Source organism: Saccostrea echinata, unplaced genomic scaffold (assembly GCF_033153115.1).
Source record: "Saccostrea echinata isolate AGI-Se365-2 ecotype Australia unplaced genomic scaffold, CSIRO_AGI_Sech_v1 ptg000022l, whole genome shotgun sequence".
In the NCBI taxonomy this organism is placed as follows: Eukaryota; Metazoa; Mollusca; class Bivalvia; order Ostreida; family Ostreidae; genus Saccostrea; species Saccostrea echinata.
The window spans coordinates 16,746,680-16,774,640 of record NW_026889771.1 but is presented as its reverse complement, the minus strand read 5'-3'; the positions used below and the strand labels follow the sequence as shown (position 1 = coordinate 16,774,640).

Genomic DNA, 27,961 nt, shown 5'->3' with positions numbered 1-27,961 from the left:
AACGAACGACAACTCTGCTTAGGGATTGTAGAGAGTGATGGCGTCTGCCAAAGGTGGATTGTTGGCACGTTCTGATTTTCCTCTGTATGTAGTTAAAGCCCTAGATGAACGTCACTTTCTTGTAGCTGGTGGCGGTGGAGCGGCAAAGACGGGTGTAGCAAATGCCATTGTAAGGAGTTCTTGAACATTGGTTTCAAATTAGATTTAGTTTGCATATGGGTTTTTCATTTCGAATTTCCTCTCAGATTCACTATACATCAGACACGTACAAAGGATCTGAAATCGAATTAGAATTTCGATTCCAGAGAGTTGGTTAGGGGATGAAAACAATGAGTTGGATAATACAATAATAATGATAATAATACACTCTAATCCAATAACAATCCATGGAAGATTTTTATATGGTTTTTACCTAATTTTTTGTAGGTTTTACCCCCCTTTTCTCGTTGGCTGTCTTACGCTGCATTACTGTGAATATTAAAATATTATGCCACTAAAAATTTTCTTTAATGTGTAACAGGAGAGGAGAAAATGCAGCGGACCAGACCGGGATTCAATCCCGGGCCCCCTGAATCTCCAGTCAGGTGCTCTACCAACTGAGCTATCTGGCCACCGGCGATCGAACCCGTCTAACAGCCACATTCCTCCCTCCTTAAAGGTCTTTGGCCCCCCAAAGACTCCAACCCTGGGGCTCTTCCCTGGCAGGTCTCTCGCCTGTTACATTTGCAAATTTTGTTAAATAAGCCTCTTCAATAGTTTGATACATCTACATTTTATTTTTCCAAAGTTTTCATGGAAAACGATGAAGGCTTAATGTATAAGAATTAGCCAATCAGATTTCAGAACATGTACATGCACATCTTTTCTAGATTTCTCGCATTTTCTTATAATGTCTCAAAATATATAGCCAAACCCCCTAACTCTGTCACTACCCTAACTCTGTCACATTCGGAAAACTCCATCCTGTTTGTAAATGAATGCGATTGTGATGTCATTTTTTTGCATGCTGAAAATCACTATACAGTCAAATGCACAGTTATTATAATAGTCAAATTCAAGCGTGTGTCAAAAACAAATAACAACTAATACACTTAATATATTGCATCTATCGTATATCTGTGAAATCACTAAGCACCACATATCTCCGACATGTCAACATATACATTTTCACATGTCAGCCATTTTAATGAAGGTCTATTTCAAAGGTTTATCATGACATACCATGGCTAAAAATATTTAAATTTTTTGTTTACAATTGCCCTTATGCACTACACATTGGAGATAACTTTAGTGCGACATTATTACATATACTGTAAAATGAGAAAATTTGGCACGTACTTATTTTAGCACAAATGCAAGTTTGAATGCATTGGCGAAAATAAATTTTGGTGCTTGTGCTTGCCATTGAAATATATAGATGTTATATATTTTCATTTGATCCACACCCATATTTGATTTTGTGGTCACTCAAGCACGCAAACACAATAGCATTGATTTCTAACTCTTGTACACAGGTAAAAATTCGTTCACTTTTCCGTGGTGTTGCAAGCACATGGACGTGGCAATTGAGATTTTTTATCAACACAATATACTTTTATGACTTGTGAATGTACTTCAATAAATGATTGTGGGGTGTTCATGCATTTTATTCATATTAAAAAACATGCATACATTGAAGGAAAGTTACTTGGATAACTGATAAACATAATCAGGTATTGTCTGCAAGGTTGATCTCCATGCTTGATAGCATTGTTCACCTGAAGGGGATAGATGATTGACACAGCGAGAAGCCCAATTTTGAAGGTGCTAATGATAATAATGATAATGATAACTACTTACAATAGTTTCATTGATTCATGATTTTTTGCAGAATCATAATTAGGTCACCTGAGTCACTCAGGTGACCTATTGCTATCCGTTTTCGTTCGTCGGCGTGCGTCATGTGTTAACATTTGAACATTTTTAGCTTCTTCTCTGAAACCGCTTAACCAATTTCAACCAAATTTGGCATATAGCATCTATGGGTGAAGGGGAACAAAAATGTGAATTTCATGGTCCCTGCCCCCCTGGGGCCTGAGAGATGGGGCTAAAACCACCAAAAATAATGCAATCTTTAAAAATCTTCTTCTTTACTCCTGGACATCAAACAGTCAAACTGTTGGCATGATTGTAATAAGCAATGAGCCCTCTACCAAAATTTTGAAATTCATGGCCCCAGGATCAGGGATTCTGGTGCTAGGATGGGGCTATATAGATCATATAGTGAAAGTGCATTATTCCTTTGAAAATCTTCTTCTCTGCTCCTGGGTATTAAATAAAGTAACTAAGTACATAGTTATGATGAGCAAGAGTGCCTCTTCCAAAATTGTAAATTTCATGGTCCCTGGGTCAAGGGTTCTGGTGTTAGGGCAGGGCTCTATTGATTATATAGTGAAAATGCATTAATTCTTTGAAAATCTTCTTCTCTGCTCCTGGGTATTCAATAAAGTAACTAATAACATAGTTATGATGAGCAAGAGTGCCTCTTCCAAAATTGTGAATTTCATGGCCCCAGGATCAGGGGTTCTGGTGTTAGGGCAGGGCTCTATTGATTATATAGTGAAAATGCATTAATTCTTTGAAAATCTTCTTCTCTGCTCCTGGGTATTAAATAAAGTAACTAAGTACATAGTTATGATGAGCAAGAGTGCCTCTTCCAAAATTGTGAATTTCATGGCCCTTGGGTCAAGGGTTCTGGTGTTAGGGCAGGGCTCTATTGATTATGTAGTGAAAATGCATTATTTCTTTGAAAATCTTCTTCTCTGCTCCTGGGTATTGAATAAAGTAACAAAGAACATAGTTATGATAAGCATGGCTGCCTTTTTCAGAAATTGTGAATTTTATGGCTCCTGGGTCAGGGGTTCAGGTGTTAGGATGGGGGTCTATTGATTATATAGTAAAATTGCATTAATTCTTTGAAAATCTTTTTCTGTGCTCCTGGATATTAAATGAACTAAGTACATAGTGATGATGAGTTATGATGAGCAAGAGTGCCTCTTCCAAAATTGTAAATTTCATGGCCCCTGGGTCAAGGGTTCTGGTGTTAGGGCAGGGCTCTATTGATTATGTAGGGAAAATGCATAAATTCTTTCAAAATCTTCTCTGCTCCTTGGTATTATTCAAACAAAGGAAGTGCATGGTTATGATAAGGAAGACTGCCTCTTCCAAAATTGTGAAATTCATGGCCACTCGGTCAGGGGTTCTGGTGAAGAGGGGGAGGGACTCTATTTATTATATAGTGAAAATGCATAATTTCTTTCAAAACCTTACTGGTTATAAAGCAAAGAAACAAGTGTATAGTTATGTATAGTTATGAGCAAGGGTGCTTCTTCCAGAATTGTGAGTTCATGGCCCCTGGGTCAGATGTTCTGGTGTAAGGGTGGGGCTTTACTTATTTAATAATATAGTGAAAATGCATTTCTTTGAAAATCTTCTATGCTTCTGGGCATATTTGAGGCAAACAGATTAGAAGTTTTAATATGCAAAGGTATTTTTACCAGAATTTTGAACACCTGGACCATTTAGTCAAGTGTTCTGGTCCTGGTCAGTACTCTATTAACTTGTATTCTGCTGAGCAAAGTTATTCCCCTTTGCCATTCACCTTTGATAATTAATCACTGTAAACAATGTATTTGAAAGGTTAATAGAATACAAGAATTATGCAAGAATATTTATTGTATAATACAAAAAGTACTTTCATAGTTTTAAGTTTTAATGATCATGTAGACTTGGAAATAATAGATGAATAAAAATGAGAGAGGCCAATGTGAGAAGTAATAATATGGGGTTAAAAAATAGACATTTTGTTAAATAGTCTGCATGGTAATAGTGATAAATGGGAGACAGATAGACACTAGACCAATTATTTTGTTGATGCTAATCATACTATTTTTCTTGCTTTAGGGCAACAAAGCTTCATTTATCAGTTTATGGATCCTCTAAATTGTTGTATTGTACTCAGGTAACTTTTAAGACCCTTGGGCCTCTTGTTCAGAAGAGTGACCAGGTTTAAGTTTTTGGAGCCAGACCATTCCCAAGTAACTGTAAGCCCTACCTGGACCAACCTTGCATGTATCTTGTATCTAGGAATGCCCTACCAAACTTGCTTCAGATCCTGGATCTGATCTACATTTTCTAGTGACCAGGATAATATTTTTGAAGTAGCTCTGTAACTATATATTGTAGCTGTTATGATTAAACTTGCGTGGATGATGCATCTAGGGATGGACACCACCAGACTTGCTGCGGATGCTGAATCTTACCTAGATGAGTGAACAGGTAACAGTTTTTGGAGCAGGTTCAAATAACTATAAGTCCTACTTAAACTAAACTTGCTTGTATATTGATCTTGGGATGCACCTTGCAATTGACTTAACAAGTGAGGTGTCAAAGTGGATGTATATTATACAGGTGTGAAAGGTAAAAAACCTGGTTTGCATAAAAATTATGGTGGCTTTCTTTCCATCTTTAATCATTCTAATATGAAAATACCTACCTTTGTCTGAATACACCTAGCTAAAAATATTACAATAAAATAATATGATATACATGTACATGATGGGGTAAGGTTGAAAAAAAAAATAGCAAGTAATTGTACTAAATTAAGTTTGATTATAATTTACTTTCAGGAGGTATATGAGGTGAAATTTTTATCAGAAAAAGCTGTAGCTGGAAGCATATGCAGACATGATACAGGTTCCAAATCCATAATGAATGGTTGTGTTGTGTATGATGGCAGAAAAAACATCTTTGCAGCAGGTCTAGATGATGAATGCCACATATACTCATTAAAATATAAAGTTGGATCTCCAGACAAGAAGGAGAAAGGTATTTGAGGAATTTTCAGAAGTCATCTGACAATTAATGCATGATGCAAGAAAAAAAAAATGGAAAGATAATGTAAAAAAAAATACATGTTTGTATATATTTTTGGATTTCTAGATCACCTAAGTCACTCAAGTGACAACATGATATATTGCTATAGATTTTTTTGTCAGTCATCATGGGTTATGTATCATTTGTTAATTATTGAACATTTTCACTTCTTCTAAGGTCACAAATGGCTGAACAAATTTCAACAAAGGACAAGCAAGGTTCATTTGATATAATATTTGGCCCTGAGAATTTCTAAAAATTAAAGTTTATGATGAATCAAAACTTTACATTGAAAATAAAGGTTGGATATATGCTTGTTAAAAAAATAAACCCAAACTTTGAGAATGTGTCCCCTGTATACTGTTTATTCGTGGTCAAATCATGCACGGAATGCGTATTTCCGGAAAAATCGTTAAAAATCAGGGACTTTAAAGCATTTTTCGATAGGTCCGCATCATATCACCACTTTGAAATTTTCACAAATGAAACGTGGATATGAAAGCAATTTATATGCAAAAAATTACGATGGTGATATTGTGCGGACCATGTTTATTTTCAAAATATGTGTTCATTTTACAGCATGCAATACACATACATTAGACGGTCATTTGCTAGATTTAAATAATATTGAGAATATACCTCGCCACCATCGCTAAAAAATCCTTTAATATCAAGCATAAAATCATAACATCAATATTATGAAGATCTGGTATGTATTAATTCTTTACATGTTGTTCGAATTCTGATACATTGGGCCTATATTAGTCTATCTATAGCATCTTACTTCCACGCCCCCTAAGTAAGAGACAGTGGTCCGAGTGAGACTGTAATCTTAACGTTAGGTGGTTAAAGAAAGTAGCAGTTCAGGGAAAAAATGCAGTATTTACACTTGTCGTATTTATAAATGTTATTTTACATTCAGTTTATAACCCAGTGCCTGTGTCCATAATCATGTCAAGCTGAACATGAAAACAATTTATACGTCATTTTTGAAAATTGACGTCACAATGGTTTCGCCGATCTATTTGGCCTGTTCGGAAGATGGACTATTTACATGTACATGGACATGAATATTTTGAGCTATTATAGTGAAAATTAGAGGCTAACTTTCTAAGATAGAAGACAACTTGGCAAAATATCACAATAGATTTAACAATGCGCCTCTCAGTGTAAAATATGTGAAATGTAGATCAGTTCCGAACATAATCTAGATGGTCATTAATCTTTTATCAATGACTTCAGTTACATTTTTTGAAGAGTTCCATAAAAATTACCCTTAAAGCCATATACATCACATAAATGTATTTTGGACACATCATTTCTCGAGATGGTCAAAAAGGGGTAATATATAGCATTTTATGCACTTAATAAAATTAAATAAAGGTTAGGTGTAATGTAAAATAATAATAATGTAAAAAAGAAGTAAACAAATAGCTTGAGGGGGGTGGGTGGGTGGGTTATAAAATACTACATGAGTGATGATCAATATCAGATGAAAGGGAGTCAGGTCCAATTGCTTCTCTTATATTCTTAACATTACTATATATACACTGTAGATTGACGACCTATGGAAACTGTATATAGCATGAAAACATAATGTAGCAGTAATTATAATGAATGGCAGAGGATAAAAAAATGTTTTCTTTTGATTGTCAAGAATCACGTAGTTTACTTGTGCTCCTTCTGTATTAATATCCAAAAAAATATTGCCTTTTTGCGCGCACATGCAAAACTGAAATTCTGATTTGTTTACTAAAACAAATATTAATCTTTGCTAAGAAATGATAAGTATATATCCACAAATCTCTGTGGATAAGTGAAATATTCTCGAACTGTAATGCAGTGATCGTAGAAAATATAGCTGATTTTATTCTTGTTAATTGTTTCAACTGAATGGTAAAATTGAAATAAAATATAAATAGGGTGTCATAGAACATAGAAAATGATTAATGAATGCACATACAATGTATAAGCATCGGATTTATTGTGAAATGGATTCCTCGGTACTGGATTTTGTAGAAAATGTCGTTCTCACAGGTTATTGAAATAATGACTTCCTGGATATCAATATCAACAATCTAGTACGTATTCAAAGGCGGGTCCCCCCCCCCCCCTCGTTCGAGTTGTTTTGTTTTGTTTTGTTTTTTTGCTTGTGTGCATTTTCTTTGTTTAACCTGTTTATACTCTCAATTTATCCATAATACGTAAAGTTCAGGCACGTACGAGGGGTGATCAAAAAGTTCGCGAACTATCTCTATATTTACAAAACCACAATTCAGATCAGAATGAAATTTGGCACACAAATAGTCATACACATGTTCTATAAATAACATATGTTAAATAATGTTTTGTTCCGTGTTTGTGACGTCACAATGTGAAAATGACGTCAATATGTAGGTCACTTGTGACAAAAAATGGTTGACTCAGTCGTACTCGAGCAACGAACGGCTGTAAAGTTTAACGTATATCTTGGAAATTCCTTTGCAGTAGAATATGATAATTTGTACAAGGTTTATGAAGACAAAAGACTTACCAGAAGTTCAATCATTAATTGGATTGATTGTTTAAGTAAAGACAGGGAGACGGTTAAAAATGATGTTTGTTCTGTTGCCCAACGAAAGCAAGCCGGGCAAAAGATTTGTCCTTAGTTGAGCAATTTTTTATGAAACATCGTCAAGTAACAATTAGAAAAATGGTTGTATATCTTAACAATAACATAATTATTAAATCTCTAAAATATCGTTTACTTTAGACTTTAAACATATGAGATATGATAAAAAGAAGGCGCCCATACTTTATCCACATTGGAAAAACGACTCTCCCGAGACAGAGGACTCGGGTTGTGATGGGTCACCATACTAATTGTGGGAAGGGATATCCTTATCCACCCATCCTATTGCCGAGGTTTGGCCATTTCTGACAGATGGACTGTTTTTGTTATAAAAAATAACTTGCATGGTAAGAAATATAAGACTCGGAAAGATCGTTTTGCTTCGCTGAACAGATTGCTTCAGAGCATGTCATGTGACTGCCTGGATCACGTGATTCGTGCATGGGCGGAACAATAGCAGATGTGCATTAAAATCGGAGAGGACTACTTTAAAAAATAATAAACACTGAAACTTCATTCTATTTCTTTTAAAGAAGTTATTCAATTAGTTCGCGAACTTTTTGATCACCCCTCGTAGTTTCAGTGCTGATTCCGATTCGAAAAATGTTTCATGTCGAAAAAAAAATGTGAACCTGCCCCCTGCATGGGTAAATGGTAAAGTTTTACTTGAAATTTCATTACCACAATGAACATAATGATACTTTTTCCATGTCAACCCTTTTTTTTCCTTTTTTATTTTTTGTCATCTTGAAAATATACAATTAATTATCAATAATTATTTACTAAGTAATTACTAATTACTTATGCTTTAATTTCTACGCCTACTATACGTGATATAGGAACTATAAATATTTCATGTAATCAAAGTTCTCTTTGAATAGACCCCCCCCCCCCCCCTTAGAACATGTAAAAAGTATCAAGTGTACTGCCTGCTTCCTTTCCCCCGAATAACAAAATAAAATTAATATTGCTTTCTGTTTGTTATAAACAAATGGCCATCTATTTTCAAGAGTTCAGGTTCACAATATTAAATTGATGTATTCTTAATATTATATTATTATACAGTTAAAGTATAATTATCATTGAGGGAGTTAGCAAGTTCCAGTTCCCCAAGACCAGGACTATTTCCCGAGGTAATACCGATACAAACGTAAAATGTAGAGGATTCAGATAGCGTGATTTCAAAGCAGGGATTAGCTCACTGAACTAACACATGGACATTAGTCCATTCACATATCATACCAATGTAAAAGTAAAATCTAGAGGATTACGGATAACCGTGAATTAGCTTTCGAAGCAAGGATTAGCTCACTTGACTAACACACGGGGATTAGTCCATTCTTAACAATTTCTAGGGAATTAGTCACATCTAACGATCTAATGTTATATAGGGAAAAAATCAATAGAGGTTTAATAAACCAAGATAAAGTAATTGAATACAGTATTTACATACTGATTACCAATTTAAGTAAACAACAGTGATTTTGTTCACTAACACTCGATTGTCTTTGAACAATTTTCCTGGGGAAATAAGGCAGGCACTTTATCCTGGAAATGAACTAGATTAGCTCATAATGTACACCTTTATATGATAAAATGTTCTCAAAGTCTAAAAACATTTTTCCCTTGGTGTTTAGAGCTTCCTTAAAACACACACTTGCATAGGTTGTCGTTACAAAGGTATATCGATTACTTAGAGGAAGCAGTAAGGGATCCGCAGGGGGGAGGGGGTATCCGGACCCCACCCCGATCAATACCCACCACTTAAAATTCATATAGCAAAATACCAAAAATATGAAGGGGGAAGCTAGGGTCAAGTAAACTTTGTAAAGTTGGTAAGACATGTAGGAAGGTAAAGTGACATCCCCCCTTTCAAAATAGGTTTTTCAGGTTTAGGTTAGTTTTCTTTTCTTTAAATAAGGTTTTGTCCTTTGGGTCGATCTAGTTGTTTTTTTTTTGTTTTTGTTTTTTTGTTTTTGTTTTTTTTTTTTTGAGTTGGCGTGGAACACCTTTTTCTGGGAAAAATTACAGGAAAATTCCTCAATTACGCTGTTAAATTTTTCCGCGAGTCCACATCGCTTTTCCGCGAAAAATCCTTCTTTACCGTGAAGTACTAGTGTTTTTTTTCCTTTCCGCGAAAATCTTCTATTAACCAGGTAGTACATTTTGCTCCTTGTCTACCACGGGGATGAATTATTGTAAAAGTCTCTAAAACATCCTTAATAGACCAAGTAGATTGTAGGTCATCTACGCAATAACCTATACATCTTCACAATGTCAAGGTTTTAATTGTGAAATTGTTCCTATTTAAAACGGTAGTGAAGAGAAACAATATCACAAAACCTTGACAATGTGAAGATGTATAAGTTAATACGTATAAAATGTCGTTGAAACATGCTGTCTGTTCAATAACCCATAGATCCTAATATTTTCATGTGTCGGAACAAGCAGCAATTTTGAAGAAAAAAAAGGTAAATTAATTGCTGATAACTTCGATGTTGGAATATTTCCGAACTGATGAAAGAAAAGAATAAACGAAGGTTCACATCCATTCCTTTTTTAAGGATGGGCTCTACATGTACCTCTGGACAGCACAAATAAAATATTATAAAAGGTAGACACAGGTAAACTTATGTAAATCAAACCACAGAAAAGCAGTGTCAAGTAGGAAGCGGAAACTGTTTTTTTTGGGGGGGGGGGGGGGTTGTTTTGTTTTTTGTTTTTTTTGAAAATATAATGCAGATAAGCAGGAAGACCAAAATCTTGCGAGCCTTACTGATATATTATTACACACAAAATCATTTCCTTGAATACATGCAATCAAAATCCAAGAAAAAGTTTAACGGTCCTTTAAGTCTTTTTTTTACAAAGCTTGGCAATTACGGATCGTCAAGTTAAAAAAATAAAACCAATACTTTGCTTGTGCCAATGCGGGGCTCGGAAAGTCAGAAATCCGCTTAGAATGTACTGTACATGTACACCCCTTTTTTCCCTTATGATTCAAAAATTTTCAAAGCCAACCATACCAATTGATTTAAAGATTTGTCTTTAATTATGAAAAATAATTTAGTAAGCATGGAACTAGTGTGTTATCACATGTATATCAATACATCGAAATGTACGTTTATATGAAAATGAGATTTAATACACGTACATAGTAAAATATACATGTAAGCTGGATTTATTTTAAAACATGACGTCCCATTCTTGTTCATGACGTTGCAAAAAGCAACGTCAAAATATCACAACGTTATCGTAAACTATGCTTCTTTTACGTTTATATAAAACATAAATAAAGCTCTGTACATGCATATATTGATAATTTCATGAAAATATACACTCTCTCAAAGAGTTTTAAGGAATATTATTTAATTTTGACACGGGGCCAAATTTTGTACCAAACGCACCTTGTCCTTTTTATGCCCTGCTGTGAATATGGCCAGGCATACAGTGTTTGTCATGTGCATCTTCAGTCCTTTCCTTCCATTCTTCAATCTGTCTGTCCATTGCACTTTGTGTTTAGCTCAGTTTCAAAACTATTCAACATTTTTTGATCTTGATCTTTCCTGTGACCTTGACATCATTTTTCTTAAACTTCATTTCAAAGAAACTAATAAAGATATTTTTATTAAATTTCATATGCTGATCGATACAAATTGGTGAGAATTATTCAAATGTATGAACATTTTTAACCTTGACCTATCTGTGACCTTGACCTCACTTTTCTTAAATTTTTCTTTAGCTTAGTTTCAAAGAAATTATCCAAGATATTTTTATCAAACTTTATATGTTGATGCATATAGATGAGAGCTATTCAACTGCATCAACAATTTTAGACCTTGAAATTTCCTTTGACCTTGGGCTCAATTTCTTAAATTTTTGTTTTTTCTCAGTTTCAAAGAAACTATTCAAGAATATTTTTTTTCAAACTTCATTTGCAGATACATAATGATGAGAGCTTTTCAACTGCATTTCAACATTTTTTTGACCTTGACCTCACCTTTTTGTTCAGCTCAGATTCAAAGAAATTATTCAAGATATTATATCGAAACAAATATACATATTAGCGAGAACTTATCAACTGTATCCAATTTTTTTTACCTTGACATTCCCTATAACTTCTGACTTTCCTATTTGTTGAGTTTAAAACTCAGTTTCAAAGAAACTGTTCAAGATATTTTCATCAAACCATACCATACACTTCTACAAATTGGTGAGAGCTATTCAACTGTGTCATAAATTTATGACCTTAACCCTCCCTTTGACCTTGACCTTACCATTCCTTATTTACCCTAACCTTAAACAAAGAAGGAAGGTACATTTCTTTTCATGTTGCATTACTAATGAATCCTGGGCAGGGCATTGATGTCCTGTGGACATATTTCTATTGGTATATGTATAGCATCTGTAGGTGAAGCGGAACTAATATTGTGAATTCCATGATCTCTGCTTTCCTGGGGCCTGAGGTTTGTGGCTGAATCATCAGAATTAATGCAATTTTCAAAAATTTTCTTTACTCCTTGTTGTCTAGCAGATAAATTTTTGGCATGATTATAATAAAATAGAGCCCTTTATAAAACAATTTTTGATTTTAATGAACAGTGTTGATATGCTTATTAAAAATAGAAATTTCATTGAAATTCTTTCAAAATGCTACTTTTAGATTGTTGGTCTGGTTGCAGTAATATTAGTACACAAGTAGACTACACTTTAATACATAATTTCAAATATGAGATTTTGATTTGAAGGAATGCTGTTGCCATGGATACTAAAATTAGAAATTTTTAGAATTTTTTCCCAAATGCTACTTCTTCTACAATTTTATTTTAGTTCAATTTCAATAGGACTTTGTACAATATATATATTGCATGTAAGTACATGTATATTGCACTAAGATACAATAATCTATTTTATTGGTTTTTGATTTGGTCAAACAGTGTTGCCATGGTTACAAGAAATGGAAATTTTTGTGAAATTCTTTGAAAACACTTTTCCTCCTTTAGTTTTGGTATGATTTCAATGAGATGTGGTACACAAGTAGAATACACTAAGATACATAATTCGTTATAAATATTTAAAAAATTTTTTTTAAATAGTAATGCCTTGGTTACTTAAAGAAGTAAACTGAAATACATAAATCTGTTATTGGGTTTTGATCTCGATGAACTGTGTTGCAGTGGCTCTAGATAATGTTGCATTTCTTTCAAAATGCTTTTCTTTCTACTTATTTTGGTCTGAATTTAATAGAACTAAAAGGAAGTGAACTAAACCAAGGACAATTTATTATTCTATTTATTGGTGTTGCCATAGCGAGTAAGTTTCAAGTGCAGGTGTTGCTTTTTTTCTTCCTTTCAAATATTATAATAATACAAACCAGTAGAACTACAGTTTCATCAGAGACTTCTGGTTTTACGTTACAGGAGACAGTGATGTTCGACAGAGAAAATCAGAAAATGATAATTCAAGAAATAACAACGACAAAGAATCAACTAAACAGATTTTTTTTGAAATAGAAGAACTTAGTCAAATCAAAACTGACTTTCAAAAGGAATCTAGTTTTCAAAAAGCAGTGCAATTTAGTCGAGACCATGCAGTCTTAGTTACTGGAGGAGCAGATGGCTATCTCAGGATGTGGAAGGTAGATCAAAATGCATGGCTATGAATTAAAAAACTAAGAGTTGGTCAGTCCAGTGACCTACTATCTGAATTTTATTGCCTATCATTTTAAAACCTTTTAGCTATATATTTTGAAAACAATGACATGTAGAGTCAAAATTTAAATAGTTTAAATGATATACATTGGCAGACAGGATAGTGTGAGTATGAACCCTGAAATGAATGAAAAATCATTAAAAATTTGAATTTATTTCCTTTTTGTATGCAATCGCTTAAATCAGTTCTGCTTTTGCAACAGCTAGACATCATCATAGGATTTTTCAAATTATAACATAGTTATATATACTGCCGAAATAGGTGGATTAAAGGGCCTTTAAAATCCTAATAGATTGTTTTTCATTTTAGTATCCAGAAATGAAAAAAGTTTTTGAAGTAGCTGCTCATAAGAATGATGTAGATGATATTGATATTAGCCCTCCTGGAGATAAGGTATATAGTCAATAGTTTTCTCTAAACTTAAACTGATACTGTAAAATCACAAATTTTTGTGGGGTCATATTTTCATGGTTAGAGGAAAAAATACTGATTCGCAGGGATTTGAAAGTATGAGATATTATGTATTTGAATTTTTATTTTTCATGGGTCTCCTTATACCATGAAAACGACAAAATAAAAGAAAACCCATGAAAATTAATGATTTGACAGTATCCATTGTGAATTGTTTTTCAGCACATAGTCTTGTTGCTTTATTGTGATGTAATAATTTTGAAAACTAAAGGACAAATGATACATGATCATTGTAAGAGTTAATATATAAACTTTAGTAGTTCTGTACATATTGTGTATACAATTATTATTATTATATAATTTTATTCATTTTTACTGATAATGAAAGTAACATCTCCCCAAACAATAACAAGGATTCTGTTTCAATATGTCATTTTGTCTGACACTTCAGATTGTTACTGTGTCAAGAGATCACTGTGGATTTGTTTGGAGCTCAAAAGATGGCAGCAAAGTTAAAGACCTTAATGGACCTCAAGAGTACAGATTTAGAGCATGCAGGTATTTCAACTAATGAGAAATGAAACAAAGCCCTTTCTGTTAAAGACCCAATTTTTTTTACCATATGGTTACCTGAGGAGAGGGAGTGGTCTTAGTTGTACTGGTGTTATTTACCTGGAGAGCCCCAATACTCAAGGTGTCAAAAATACCTATACACATTGTAGTACACAGGAAGTCTGTCTTTGGTAATCAAGATCAACATTATGTGTTTTTGTCTAATTTTGAGAGAAACTATTGTAAATAACTTTTATATTTTAATATAAAATTGGTTAACTTAAAGTTTTCATCGATATCTTTTGAAGGAAAAATATCATCTTTTTTTTATCAAATAAAAAAAGTAAAATAAAAATAAAATCACGAGTGAAAACTACAAAGCAATCATATCAATATTTTTAATCGTCAGTAAAAGAATTAAATCATCATTCAATAAGTGTAAATATTGAAATGAAGAGATTTCATTTTCATGTGGACAATCCGACATGTGCCATAACCAGAATATTATTTATTTTTCTGGCCAACAATCGTATCCAAAGTATTTACCACTGCAATTTCCAGAGTCCGTGTCTTTATGCCCTGTTCACAGATTTGTATTGTTTATAGACTTTTTTTTTTAAAGATCGATCACTGTTCGTTATCTTCTCCCTTTCAATATACGAATATATACATTAGAGGAAATTTGAACAATGATTGTGACATTTCTTTCACCGAATGGTGTAGATTGATTTGTATTCTATGATCTGTTTGTCTTTAATAACAATTTCTGCTACAGATAGAACAACACTTCCAAATTGCAATTTAAAACAAAACCTCGAATATCCACTATAGTTTTTCTTTGGAAAGTTCCACAGTTCAGTTGTCTTGGACGTCATATCGCTTACAAGTACCAAACAACAATGGGGATTGAAAAAATAAATCATAAAGTCAGTGCTTAATTATCTACTCTCAATTATTTTTTATTTTTTGAAATATAATTACCAAACAATATTATAGCGATTTGAATTTTTAGCTCACCTGAGCCAAAGGCTCAAGTGAGCTTTTCTGATCAAAATTTGTCCGTTGTCTGTTGTCGTTGTTGTCGTTGGCCTTGGCGTTGTCGTTGTCGTTGTTGTAAACTTTTCACATTTTCATCTTCTTCTCAAGAACCACTGGGCCAAATTCAACCAAACTTGCCACAAAGCATCCTTGGGTAAAGGGGATTCAAGTTTGTTCAAAGGAAGGGCCACGTCCTCTTTCAAGGGGAGATAATTAGGAATTAGTGAAAAAATAATGGCATCATTTAAAAATCTTCTTCTCAAGAACCACTGGGCCAGGAAAGATGAAACTTATGTGGAAACATCCTCAGGTAGTGTAGATTCAAGTTTATTCAAATCATGACCCCCGGGGGTAGGGTTGGGCCACAATGGGGGATCCAAGTTTAACATAGAAATATATAGGAAAATATCTTTAAAAATCTTCTTCTTAAGAACAGTAAAGCCAAGATTGGTCATATTTTTATGGAAGCATCCTCAGGTAGTGTAGATTCAAGTTTGTTCAAATCATGACCCCCAGGGTAGGGTGGGGCCACAATGGGGGATCCAAGTTTTACATAGAAATATATAGGAAAATATCTTTAAAAATCTTCTTCTTAAGAACAGTAAAGCCATGATTGGTCATATTTTTATGGAAGCATCCTCAGGTAGTGTAGATTCAAGTTTGTTCAAATCATGACCCCCGGGGGTAGGGTGGGGCCACAATGGGGGATCCAAGTTTTACATAGATATATATAGGAAAATATCTTTAAAAATCTTCTTCTTTAGAACAGCAAAGCCATGATTGGTCATATTTATATGGAAGCATCCTCAGGTAGTGAAGATTCAAGTTTGTTCAAATCATGACCCCCGGGGGTAGGATGGGGCCACAATGGGGGATCCAAGTTTTACATAGAAATATATAGGAAAATATCTCTAAAAATCTTCTTCTTAAAAACAGTAAAGCCATGATTGGTCATATTTATATGGAAGCATCCTCAGGTAGTGAAGATTCAAGTTGTTCAAATCATAACCCCCAGGGGTAGGGTGGGGCCACAATGGGGGATCCAAGTTTTACATAGAAATATATAGGAAAATATCTTTAAAAATCTTCTTCTTAAGAACAGTAAAGCCAAGATTGGTCATATTTTTATGGAAGCATCCTCAGGTAGTGAAGATTCAAATTTGTTCAAATAATAACCCCCGGGGGTAGGGTGGGGCCACAATGGGGGATCAAAGTTTTACATAGAAATATATAGGAAAATATCTTTAAAAATCTTCTTCTTAAGAACAGTAAAGCCATGATTGGTCATATTTATATGGAAGCATCCTCAGATAGTGAAGATTCAAGTTTGTTCAAATCATTACCTCGGGGATAGGTTGGGGCCACAATGGGTGATCAAAGTTTACAGAGGAATATATAGGAAAAAGTCTTTTTCTCAAGAACAGAAAAGCCATGTCTGTCATTAGTCAAATTGATATGGAGGCATCTTTGGGTAGTGTAGAATGAAATTTGTTCAAATGAGGGCCCCCGGGGGTAGGGTGGGGCCACAATGGGGGATCAAATTTTTACAAATGAATATATGGGAAAAAAATCTGCTGCTCAAGAACAACAAAGCCATTTGTTATATTGATATGAAAGCATCATCAGATAGTTTAAAATTCAACACCCCCCTCCCTGTAAACTTTTCAATACTGTACTGATTTTTGCTTTTTTTCCTAGCCAATGTGCTCAGGTGAGCGATGTGGCCCATGGGCCTCTTGTTTTTAATTTACCAGAGCGACCATGCGGTACATGAAAGTGTTTTACGCATGACCAGGTACTTGTTTCAGAAACATGCAAACTCAGACTATCAGGTAGCACAGGTAGCTGGCCTGTCAATCAAATCAGTAGCTATTGATTTTTGAATGATTGACAGGCGGAATATTATTGATCTCAAATTAGGTAAATTTTGGGGGCGTTAACATAAAATTGGGTGTTTAAACTAAAACAATAGAGTGGGGAGGGGGACTATTAGGTCACCTAGCTGAGCTGTAAACTCGTGAATTTTTCTAATCACAGAAAAGATGAAACTTACTTGAAAGCTTGAAGGGGCCACAGTAGGGGATCAAATTTTACATGATAATATTATCATAGAAATATTGCAGATATTTCCAATGTTTATATTGAAGCATCCCCTGGCATGCAGCATGGATTCAAGTTTGTCATGACTCCTTAGAGCTAGTTTGGGGTCACAAAATAGGGTCAAAAGTTTTCATGGATATATAGAAAAGGAAATAACTTAAATAATAATGAAGAACAGCAGGCCCAAGGTAACTCATTTTTGAGGCTTGAATAAAAATTTTGGCTAAATGCTGAACTGAAGTACATGTATTATTCTCTTCGGAAAAACATTAACTCATGATAAATTTTGCAACTTTTATTATGTTAAATAATATTATATATTATTTTGGGCTAATTATGTGATTAATTTTCTTTCTCAATATTCTTGCATGGGAAGAGTGCTGTTGAGTATGCCACTTTCAAATCAGCCAGTTAAATACCTGAAACTTTGTTCTGGATGAGGATATAAATGCCCCCTCCCTAAAAATTCTCAGTCATTCTCTTTATTGTGACAGTAGGGTATGAAATGCAGATTACTCCAAGTTAACACATGTCCTCCAACTAGAGGGAAATAGGTCCAAAATTTATTATGTTTGATGAAATAAGGTTCAGAAGAGTATATGCATTTGTAAATTTTCAATCCTCTGTCTGTTGTTGATTTTTAATTACATTAAGTGGTACAGTAAAACTCAGTTATCTCAAAGTTCTGGGAACCTGCAAATTTACTTTACTGTATCTGTAATTCATTATATCAGTGTAACAGATTTGTTGAAGTATACATAGCAAATTCGCAATATAGATTTTTTTCCCTTCAAGTATGACTACAAAATGTGTTTAGGGTAGGGATGTCAATTTTGTCAATAATTCATATTCGAATATTCAATGAAAGTATTCGAATATATTCGAATATTCGATAAAATAAATAAAATCTGTTTTATTTTAAATATGCATCATCCTACTTTCATGAAAGGTTTAGCGTAGGTATACATATATTGGAAGTAAAATTGTATGAAGACTTTTGTAGGTGTCAATAAAATTCCATTTGATATTTGTCAATGTTTGAAATAAATAATTGATTTAAATGTAGAGAGGTATAATTTTAACATGTATACATATAGTAGCTCCAACTGAGGAACCAGTCATCTTACCAAAGGCAAGATAGTCGTAACGGTATACTGTTCAGATTTCAATAAGTGTAATAAATTACAATTAAATTACAATTATCTGCATAATAATAGATATGATTATAATCTTTGATACAGTGTTTTTAAAATATAATCAAATATTTCCATTTTGTACAACCCGAGATAAGCAATTAATTTACACATTTATTCTGAAATTGAACCCTTTACAATATTAATTACAGACTAATTCTAAATCGGACATTCATTTAATGATCAATTAAATTTGTTTAGATAAGTATGTATACTCTTCACTTTTTAGACATTCGAAGAAGGTTTTCATTTTGTTGTCCTCTATTCTAGATCCGATCGTATTTTACTTATGAAAACTATGAAAGTACGTTTTGTATTACACATAAAGCATTATTGTACATACATTAACACCTTACTCAAAACAAAAAAAAACTAAAAAAAAACAAAACAAACATGTAATTTAGTAGATCTATAAGATAAGAAAGTAGTGAAAGAAATCAGGCTATCGATCGCTAGTCAATTAAACAGGGATCATAATTCCAAAATTTATTAATCTTTTTATGAATTCTGAAAAACGCCGAATATTCGAATCTTAAATTCATATTCGAATATCAACTCATCGAATGAATATTCAAATGTTCAAATATTCGTTGCCAACCCTAGTTTAGGGCAGTATAAAATACAAAATTTACCTTAGAGTTTAAACATTTTCAGTGTATAGTGTTTCAAATATATATGTACTTACAAAATTAATGTCAGTTAAATATTTTAAAAATTGGTATCTTTGAAAATTTGCTATATGAAATGTAAATTTTGATATTTGTAACTTCTAGGAGACAGAGAATCAGTTCGTTATAACTGTAAATTCGCTATATCCGAGTTCGGTATGTTCGTAAAATTTTATAAGGAATTGTTAAGAATTTTGCCGGGGACTGCAAAAAAGTTTTCAATCATCGTAAATAACTATATCCTTGTTTGTACTAAATGAGTTAAGTGTATTGTCACTGGTCTTAAAATTATTATAATGAAACTATTTCAAAATACAGACTTTATCAAGATTCACCCTCTCTGTAACAGTGAGCATGGTGAGGTACTAGGATTAATCACTTCAGTGCCTTTGTATTATAATTTTAGATTTAAAGATACATGCTCCATCTCTTAAACACCTCCCAAACAAGTTCAAGGAGCATTTTAAAAGGATTGAATGTTTTTAGGTACGCCTAAGTATACAAATTTTTGTAGGTATGGTTTAATAGAGGGAAAGAAGGACAAATTTAATTTGTACACAATCAGTATTCCAATAAAGCGATCTCAGAAACAACAACCCTGTTACATTACGATGTGGGACAGTGAGTCCTTCAGATCTAAAGGAAACCAAGAAACTGGCACTGAAGTCTTGTCCAGTCTGGCTCTTAGGTAGGTTTTATCATAATATTACAAATACAACATGCAATGGGTGCAAGGGCAAATTTTAGAAAATTTTAGCTGCAGAATTTACTCTTCATACAGTATTTATATTCAGATGGATTCTTTTACTGGTATACAGTGGTTGATTAAAATAAGGTTGTTATTCAGAATTTTACATGCTAGAGGGACAATTTTTGTATTGCTTTTAGAGCAGAGCGACACATAGGGATCACTTTACTGTCTGTCTGTCTGTTTGTCACACCCTATATCTTCAGTACTGTAAGAGGTATGGATATGATATTATGTAAATATATTGCTTGACACTTTGGCATTTGTAAAATACCATGGTTACTGCATCTTGTTTGATCTGATGATCTGTGCCTCAACTCCATGTGATATGGATCAAGTTATAATGATATATATGTATCATTAAATTGACAACATACTCATTTACTTGGAGAGGCAGTTTCAGCGTGTTATCTTCTGCCAAAAGGGATGTGCAATTTTATTGGTATAACTGTATATTGGGATGTTATTGTGTGACTAAATACTGGTATTGGTACATAATTATAAAATCCAGAAATAATTCATTTATTTCTTCAAAAGTCTGAAATGAAGTGTAAAACGTTGTCAAACAATAGCATCCTATCATCGAACATTCTTTATTCATACAAATGGAAAAGTGAAGTTATGAATTTACAGCATATTTGAAAGAAAAATTATGGAAATTCTTTTAAATCAAAGTAAACAAGATGTGTTTGTGAAACACTGATGCCCCCGTTGGCAACTTATAGCAAAGGTTAAACTTTTTCAAATGCAAATCAAAAACGTTGGTACCCAGGGTAAGGTCTTGTCTCGAGAAATATACCGTGAAATATGAAAGCCCTAGCAGCAACCATTGAATAGATATGGAAAAGGTTAAAGCTTTTCAAAAGTAAGTCAAACATCAAGGTCAGATGGTCAAAATTAATGGTGCCCAAGGAAAGGCCTTCTCACAGGTGAAATATGAAAGCTGAAGCACCAATCATTCAAAAGTTATGACAAAGATTAAAGTTTTTCAAAAGTAGGTCAAACTACAAGGTCAAGGTCAATGGATTACAATTGTTAGTATCCAAAAGAAGGTCTTGTCACAAGGAAAAAAAACATGTTAAATATGAAAGCCCCAGCACCAACTTTTTTAAAAGTTGTCTCCAAGGTTGAAGTTTTCCAAAAGTAGGTCAAACTCAAAGGTCAAGGTCAAAGGGTCAAAGTTGTTGGTATCCAAAGGAAGATCTGGATACCAACAACTTTGTGAAGTATGAAAGCCCTAACACCAACTGTTCAAAAGTTATGGCCAAGGTTAAAGTTTTACAAAAGTAGGTCAAACTCCAAGGTCAAGGTCAAAGGGTCAAAGTTGTTCGTATCCAAAGGATGGTCTTGTCACGAGGATTACATATATGAAGTATGAAAGCCGTAGCACCAACCGTTTAAAAATTATGGCCAAGGTTAAAGTTTTCCAAAATTAGGTAAAACCCCAAGGTCAAAGGGTCTTGTCACAAGGATTACCTATGTGAAGTATGAGAGCCCTAGCACCAAGGGTTCAAAAGTAATGGCCAAGGTTAAAGTTTTTCAAGATTAGGTCAAACTCCAATGTCAAGGTCAAAGGGTCAAAGTTGTTGGTAGCCAAAGGAAGGTCTTGTCACAAGAATTACATATTTGAAGTATGGAAGCCTTGGCACAACCGTTCAAAAGTTATGGCCAAGGTTAAAGTTTTCCAAAAGTAGGTCAAACTCCAATGTCAAGGTCAAATGGTCAAAGTTGTTGGTATCCAAAGGATGGTCTTGTCACAAGGATTACACATTTGAAATATGAAAGCCATAGCTCCAACCAGTCAAAAGTTATGGACAATGTTAAAGTTTTTGCAGAAAACAGACAAACAGACAGACAGCCGGACACACAGGGCTAAAACTGTATACTCCCGAATCTGATACGGAGGCATAAAAATGTGTATAAAAATATATTACAGTATGTATTGTGATTGGTGCTTTTTTTCCTGGTGATAACTGTAGTTCTCTGAGAGGTTTTGCAATGAAATTTTATACCTTTAGTCAATATGACTTAAAAAGACTATTGATTTGAGCTCAATAGGTCAAAGACCAAGGTCAGAAATTTAAATTTTGCATACATAGTCTTCAGGTGATAACTTTAGTTCTCTGTAAGCTTTTGGTATGAAACTTAAGGTCATGAATTTCTTTAACTTAAAAAAAGACCCCTATTGACTTTAAGTCCAAAAGCTGAAAGGTCAAGGTTGACCTTTTTTTTTTTTAGTTCACCTGAGCTGAAAGCTGAAGTGAGCTCTTCTGATCACCCGTAGTTCGTCATCAATCCGTTCGTCCATCTCTCCATCCATCTGTAAACTTTACACATTTTCAACTTCTTCTCTAGAACCAACAGGCCAATTTTAACCAAAATTAGTACAAAGCATCCTTGGGTGAAGGGGAGTTCAATTTTTTAAAATGAAGGACCAAGCCCCCTTCCAAGGGGAGATAATCAAGAAAAGACAAAAATAAGTTGGGGTCATTAAAAAAATCTTCTTCTCAAGAACCACTGGGCCAGAAAAACTGAAACTTATGTGGAAGCGTCCTTGGGTAGTGTAGATTCTAAATTGTTCAAATCAAGACCCCTGGGGTAGGTTGGGGCCACAATAGGGAATCCAATTTTTACATTCAAATATATAGGAAAAATCTTTAAAAATCTTCAAGCTGAAACTTTTGTGGAAGCATCCTGGGGAAGTGCAGATTCTAAATTGTTTAAATCATGACCCCCGGATGTAGGGTGACACCATATTAGTGAATCTTAAGTTTTAAATGAAAAATATAGGAAAAATCTTTAAAAATCTTCTTCTCAAGCCACTGGGCCCGAAAAGCTGAAACTTATGTGGAAGTATCCTGAGGTAATGTAGATTCGATATTATTCAAAGCATGACCCCTAGGGGTAGGGTGGGGCCACAAAAGGTTTTACAAGGGGGAAATCAGGTGAAAAACAGCCAGGCCAAAGTTACTCACTGACAGGTGAGCATTGTGGCCCATGGGCTTCTTGTCTTTCTTTCTCCTGCATATTTTTTTTTCCAATTTCTCCAGCCTCTTTTTCCCTTAATTGAGAGACACAATTTCTCTGATTTAGCTCGTTAATTTCCTTGTTTATTTAATTTTTGAGTCACCTGAGTCACTGCTATCTTTCTGTTAGTCTTTTGTCGTTTATCATGTTGTCAGTCTGTCGTTTTTATACATTTTTTAACAAGTTTGAACATTTTCAGCATCTTTTCCAGAACCACTGAACCATTTCAACAAATTTTTGGCATCTATGGGTAAAGAGGGAAAAAATATGAATTTCATGATCCCTGCCCCCTGGGGCCTGAGGGTGGGATAAAAACCATCAAAATTAATGTAATCTTTGAAGATTTTACTCCTGGACATCAAGCAGTGCAAATGTCGGAATAACTGTACCTTCTACCAAAATTGTGAAATTCATTGCTCCAGGCTCAGGGGTTAGGGTGGGGCTGTATTGATTTTATAGTGAAAATGCATTAATTTTTAGCTCACCTGAGCTGAAAGCTCAAGTGAGCTTTTCTGATCACCCGTTGTCCGTCGTCCGTCTGTCCGTCTGTCCGTCTGTCCGTCCGTCCGTCTGTCCGTCTGTCCGTCCGTCTGTAAACTTCTCACATTTTCGACTTCTTCTCAAGAACCACTGGGCCAATTTTAACCAAACTTGATACAAAGCATCCTTGGGTGAAGGGGAGTTTAAATTGTTAATATGAAGGGCCAAGTCCCCTTCAAAGGGGAGATAATCAAGAAAATACAAAAATTCGGTGGGCTCATTAAAAATTTTCTTCTCAAGAACCACTGGGCCAGAAAAGCTGAAACTTATGTGGAAGCATCCTCGGGTAGTGTAGATTCTAAATTGTTCAAGTCATGACCCCCGGGGGTAGGACGGGGCCACAATAGGGAATCCAAGTTTTACATTGAAATATAAAGGAAAAATCTTTAAAAATCTTCTTCTCAAGAACCACTGGGCCAGAAAAGCTGAAACTTATGTGGAAGCATCCTGGGGTAGTGTAGATTTTAAATTGTTCAAGTCATGACCCCCAGGGGTAGGGCGGGGCCACAATAGGGAATCCAAGTTTTACATTGAAATATGTAGTAATTTTTATTTAAAAATCTTCTTCTCAAGAACCACTGGGCCAGAAAAGCTGAAACTTATGTGGAAGCATCCTGGGGTAGTGTAGATTCTAAATTGTTCAAATCATGACCCCCAGGGGTAGGGCGGGGCCACAATAGGGAATCCAAGTTTTACATTGAAATATGTAGTAAAAATCTTTAAAAATCTACTTCTCAAGAACCACTGGGCCAGAAAAGCTGAAACTTATGTGGAAGCATCCTGGGGTAGTGTAGATTCTAAATTGTTCAAATCATGACCCCCTGAGGGTAGGGTGGGGCCACAATAGGGAATCCAAGCTTTACATTGAAATATATAGGAAAAATCTTTAAAAATCTTCTTCTTAAGAACCACTGGGCCAGAAAAGCTGAAACTTATGTGGAAGCATCCTGGGATAGTGTAGATTCTAAATTGTTCAAATCATGACCCCTGGGGGTAGGGCGGGGCCACAATAAGAACTACAGGGGGGGGAGGAATCAGGTGAAAAACAGCAAGGCCAAAGTTACTCAGGTGAGCCCTGTGGCCCATGGGCCTCTTGTTTGAAAATCTTCTCCGCTTCCACATATTTAGGAAACAAAGTGCATGATTATGATGAGCAAGAATGCATCTTCCAAACTTGTGAAACTCATGACCTCCTGCTAAGGGGTTCTGGTGTTTGGATGGGGATTTATTGATCAAATAAACTGCATTAATTCTTTGAAAATCTTCTTCTCTGCCCCTGGGTATTTAGTAGACAAACTAAGCATATAGTTACATGTATGATGAGCAAGAGTGCTTCTTCCAAAATTGTGAAATCCATGACCTCTGGGTCAGGGTTTCTCTAGTAAGGGCAGGAATCTATTGATCATATAGTGAAAATCTTCTCTGCTCTTGTGAATTTAGAAACAAAATAAGTGCATATTTACGATGAACAAGGATGCTTCTTCCAAAATTGTGAAATTTATGGCCACTGAGTCAGGGGTTCTGAACTTTGGGTGGGGCTCTATTGATCATTTAGTGAAAATGCATTTACCCTTTGAAAATCATTTCTCTGCTCCTAGGTATTTAGCAGACAAACTAAGTACATAGTCATTTAATTAGTTTTTATGAGCATAAGTGTTTCTTCCAAAATTATGGAATTCTTGGCCCTTTGAACAGGGGTTCCAGAGTTTGGATGGGGCATTATTGATCAAATAGTGAAAGTCCATTTCTTCTTTGAAAATTTTCTCTGCTTCTGGGAATTTAGCAAACTAAGTGCATAATTCCGATGAGCAAAAATGCTAAATTGTGAAATTCATGGCCTCAGGGTTCTTTACTTAGGGCAGGACTCTATTATGATCATATGTGGAAATTTTTACTATGCTTTAAGAGAATTTATTCCCCTTTATCATTCACCTATGTAAATTAATCATTGTAATTTATAGGTACATGTAAATGGAATAAAAAAAATTATATTGAGTTGTGGCTCATTATAACCAGACTAACTATTTTGTTGATCCCTGATTGTCCTTTTCCTCTTGTTTTTAAGTAACATATCTTTATTTATCACTTTGTTTTATTATATAATTATGAAATTGAGCATCTCATTGGTTCTTTACAAGGTTGTATTATACTCAGGGACTGTTAAGGCCCTTTGGGCATCTTGTTTCTTTATCAAGTCAAATTCTCATCCCTTAAGCTTCTAGCCCTCTGCAGGGCCCTTGCTGACTGGTCAGTTTTCTAGTTGTTGATTATGAATGTATCCAAATAAAAATGTTTGAATAATTCTAACTTTTCAAATTGTTCTCAGTGATGATGGAATTTATGCAGCAGTAGGGACTATTTCTGGCAGTGTGGCTGTGTATATCTCATTCAGTCTACAGGTAAGGTATTTTTTACTGCTACAATGTGATCACAATACTAGTCTAGCTGACTGCTTGGTTTTACACTTCTTTATTGTTTTTGCTGGATTAACACTGATGGAATTAATCTTGTTTCTGTTCATGTAATGCTGTTTATGTATATGATGAAGGGTCCATTTGTGTAAATCTATTTCAGAAACTCTATTCTGTTAAAGAGGCCCATAGTATATTTGTGACTGGTTTGACATTCATGCCAAGTTCTGAGGGAGCACAAGCTATAACTGGAACTCAAGATTTTACACTTCTCAGTGTTTCAGCAGACAACACGATTCGCTTGCACCAAGTAGCTCCTAGAGGTGAGAATGTCCATATACTGATTATACGCTTTATTTATGAATCCTTTTGAATGAAGAAAAATGTGCTGTTATCATCAAAATTAAACTAAAGTTACTGTATGTGTTAACTGATGCTATTGAAATAAAAAAATCTTATTTTTGTCTTACAGGATCTTACAGTGCAGCTCTGGTGGTTGTCCTATTTATCTGCTTCATCTCGCTGATCTTTTGGCTGATATCTGAACTTGGTCTATGATTAAAATTAGAGCTGCTCAAATTGTCATAAAACATACTTAGGATCAGAAACTGTTAAGCCTACGTTAAGTAGTTAATTAAATTAACCAAGGCCAATGAAGCTGTGATATATATTGTCAGCTGTTTTAATCACATCACCTGCAATGACAAAATGGAATCTCAATAGAGAATTTAAAAGTCATATAATATGTCTTTATTCATTCATACAGCTGTAAGAAAAAAATTCTTTATACTCGTATGTACATCTCTGAAGTGTTCTTATTATAGTCTTCTTTTATGGTCACCCGAGACACTCAGATGACCTATTGCTATCTCTGCCCATCCGTTGTCCATTAACTTTTGAACATTTTCAAACTCTCTAAAACAACTGGGCGGATTTCCCGTAAGACCAATGGTCCGTTTTTTATTACTTTGTTAAAACGCCTCATGCATCAGGTGTTTTAATGTCTTGTTTACAATAATTTATACAGTACAAGCTTATGTGTTGAGGTCATAAGCATTAAATTTTAATGTAAAAATTTAGAGTTTCTAATTTATGAACATAGTTGTGGTAGATACATGTAGTTTTTTGACTTGTATGAAGTGAAATATTGTTTAATGTCTGAAAACTGTACATTTTTCTTTTTAAATTTACAGTGTATTTTATATCATTGTTGCCATTTTGGAAATATTCTTTTGACAAATCCCTCTATTTACCCAATGTTTAGTGCTTTTGTTATTTATATAATTCTGTTATAGAACTTGTGTCATACTGGTATCCTAGGTACTGCCACTTTGAGGCTTTTTCTACCAAAATAAACACAGTTTGATTTAAATTAATTCAAAAATCAAGAGTTGGGGCTTACTGTGGATATGATCCTTCATTGACTTTACATTTGAATAGATAATTGGATCAGGTATGTATATTATTTTCAATGGTGCTAATGAAAAATTAATGTCTTAATTAGGGCTCCCCTTTGCGGATGACCTGTAGTTATCAGTGTCCTTCTGTCTATCTGTCCAATTTCATTTGTCAGGAGCATATTTCCTTTGGTCCAGTCAGGTTCAAACTTCACCCATAGATTGCCCATAGGTTGAGGGTGTGCAGTGACCTTGAACCAATTTTGCTAGATCAAAGATCAAGGTAGAAAAACTTTGTAAAATTCCTTTCTGGAGCATATTTTCTCTCCCCTTGGTACAGTTGGGCTCGCACTTCATTCATAGAATGCATGTTGGTGGAGGGTTTGCAGTGACCTTGAAACAATTTTCTAGATAAAAGGTCAAGGTCAGAAAACCTCTGCATTAAAAAAAATCCTTGTCTGGAGTTTATTTCTCTCCTCTTGGCTCAGTCACGCTCAAACCACCCATAGAGTGGGTAGCAGATTTGCAGTGACTGAACCAATTTTCTAATCAAAAGTCAAGGATGAAAAACCTCTCTGTGTAAAATCCTGTCCAGAGTGTATTTTTTCTCCCCTTAACCAAGTTGAGCTCAAACTTCAC

General features: G+C 34.4%; 1 protein-coding gene across 1 annotated transcript; it reads left to right on the top strand.

The window, feature by feature from the left end:
* The first annotated feature begins 30 nt into the window (after nt 1–30).
* Nucleotides 31–27,082, top strand: LOC133190559 (prolactin regulatory element-binding protein-like). Its single transcript, XM_061326254.1, has 9 exons — nt 31–169; nt 4,668–4,866; nt 12,946–13,163; nt 13,547–13,630; nt 14,100–14,206; nt 19,714–19,887; nt 25,841–25,913; nt 26,089–26,248; nt 26,398–27,082. Exons 1-9 carry the CDS (start codon nt 38–40, stop codon nt 26,481–26,483), a joined length of 1,233 nt encoding a protein of 410 aa, XP_061182238.1. The 5' UTR covers nt 31–37; the 3' UTR covers nt 26,484–27,082.
* The last annotated feature ends 879 nt before the right edge of the window (nt 27,083–27,961 follow it).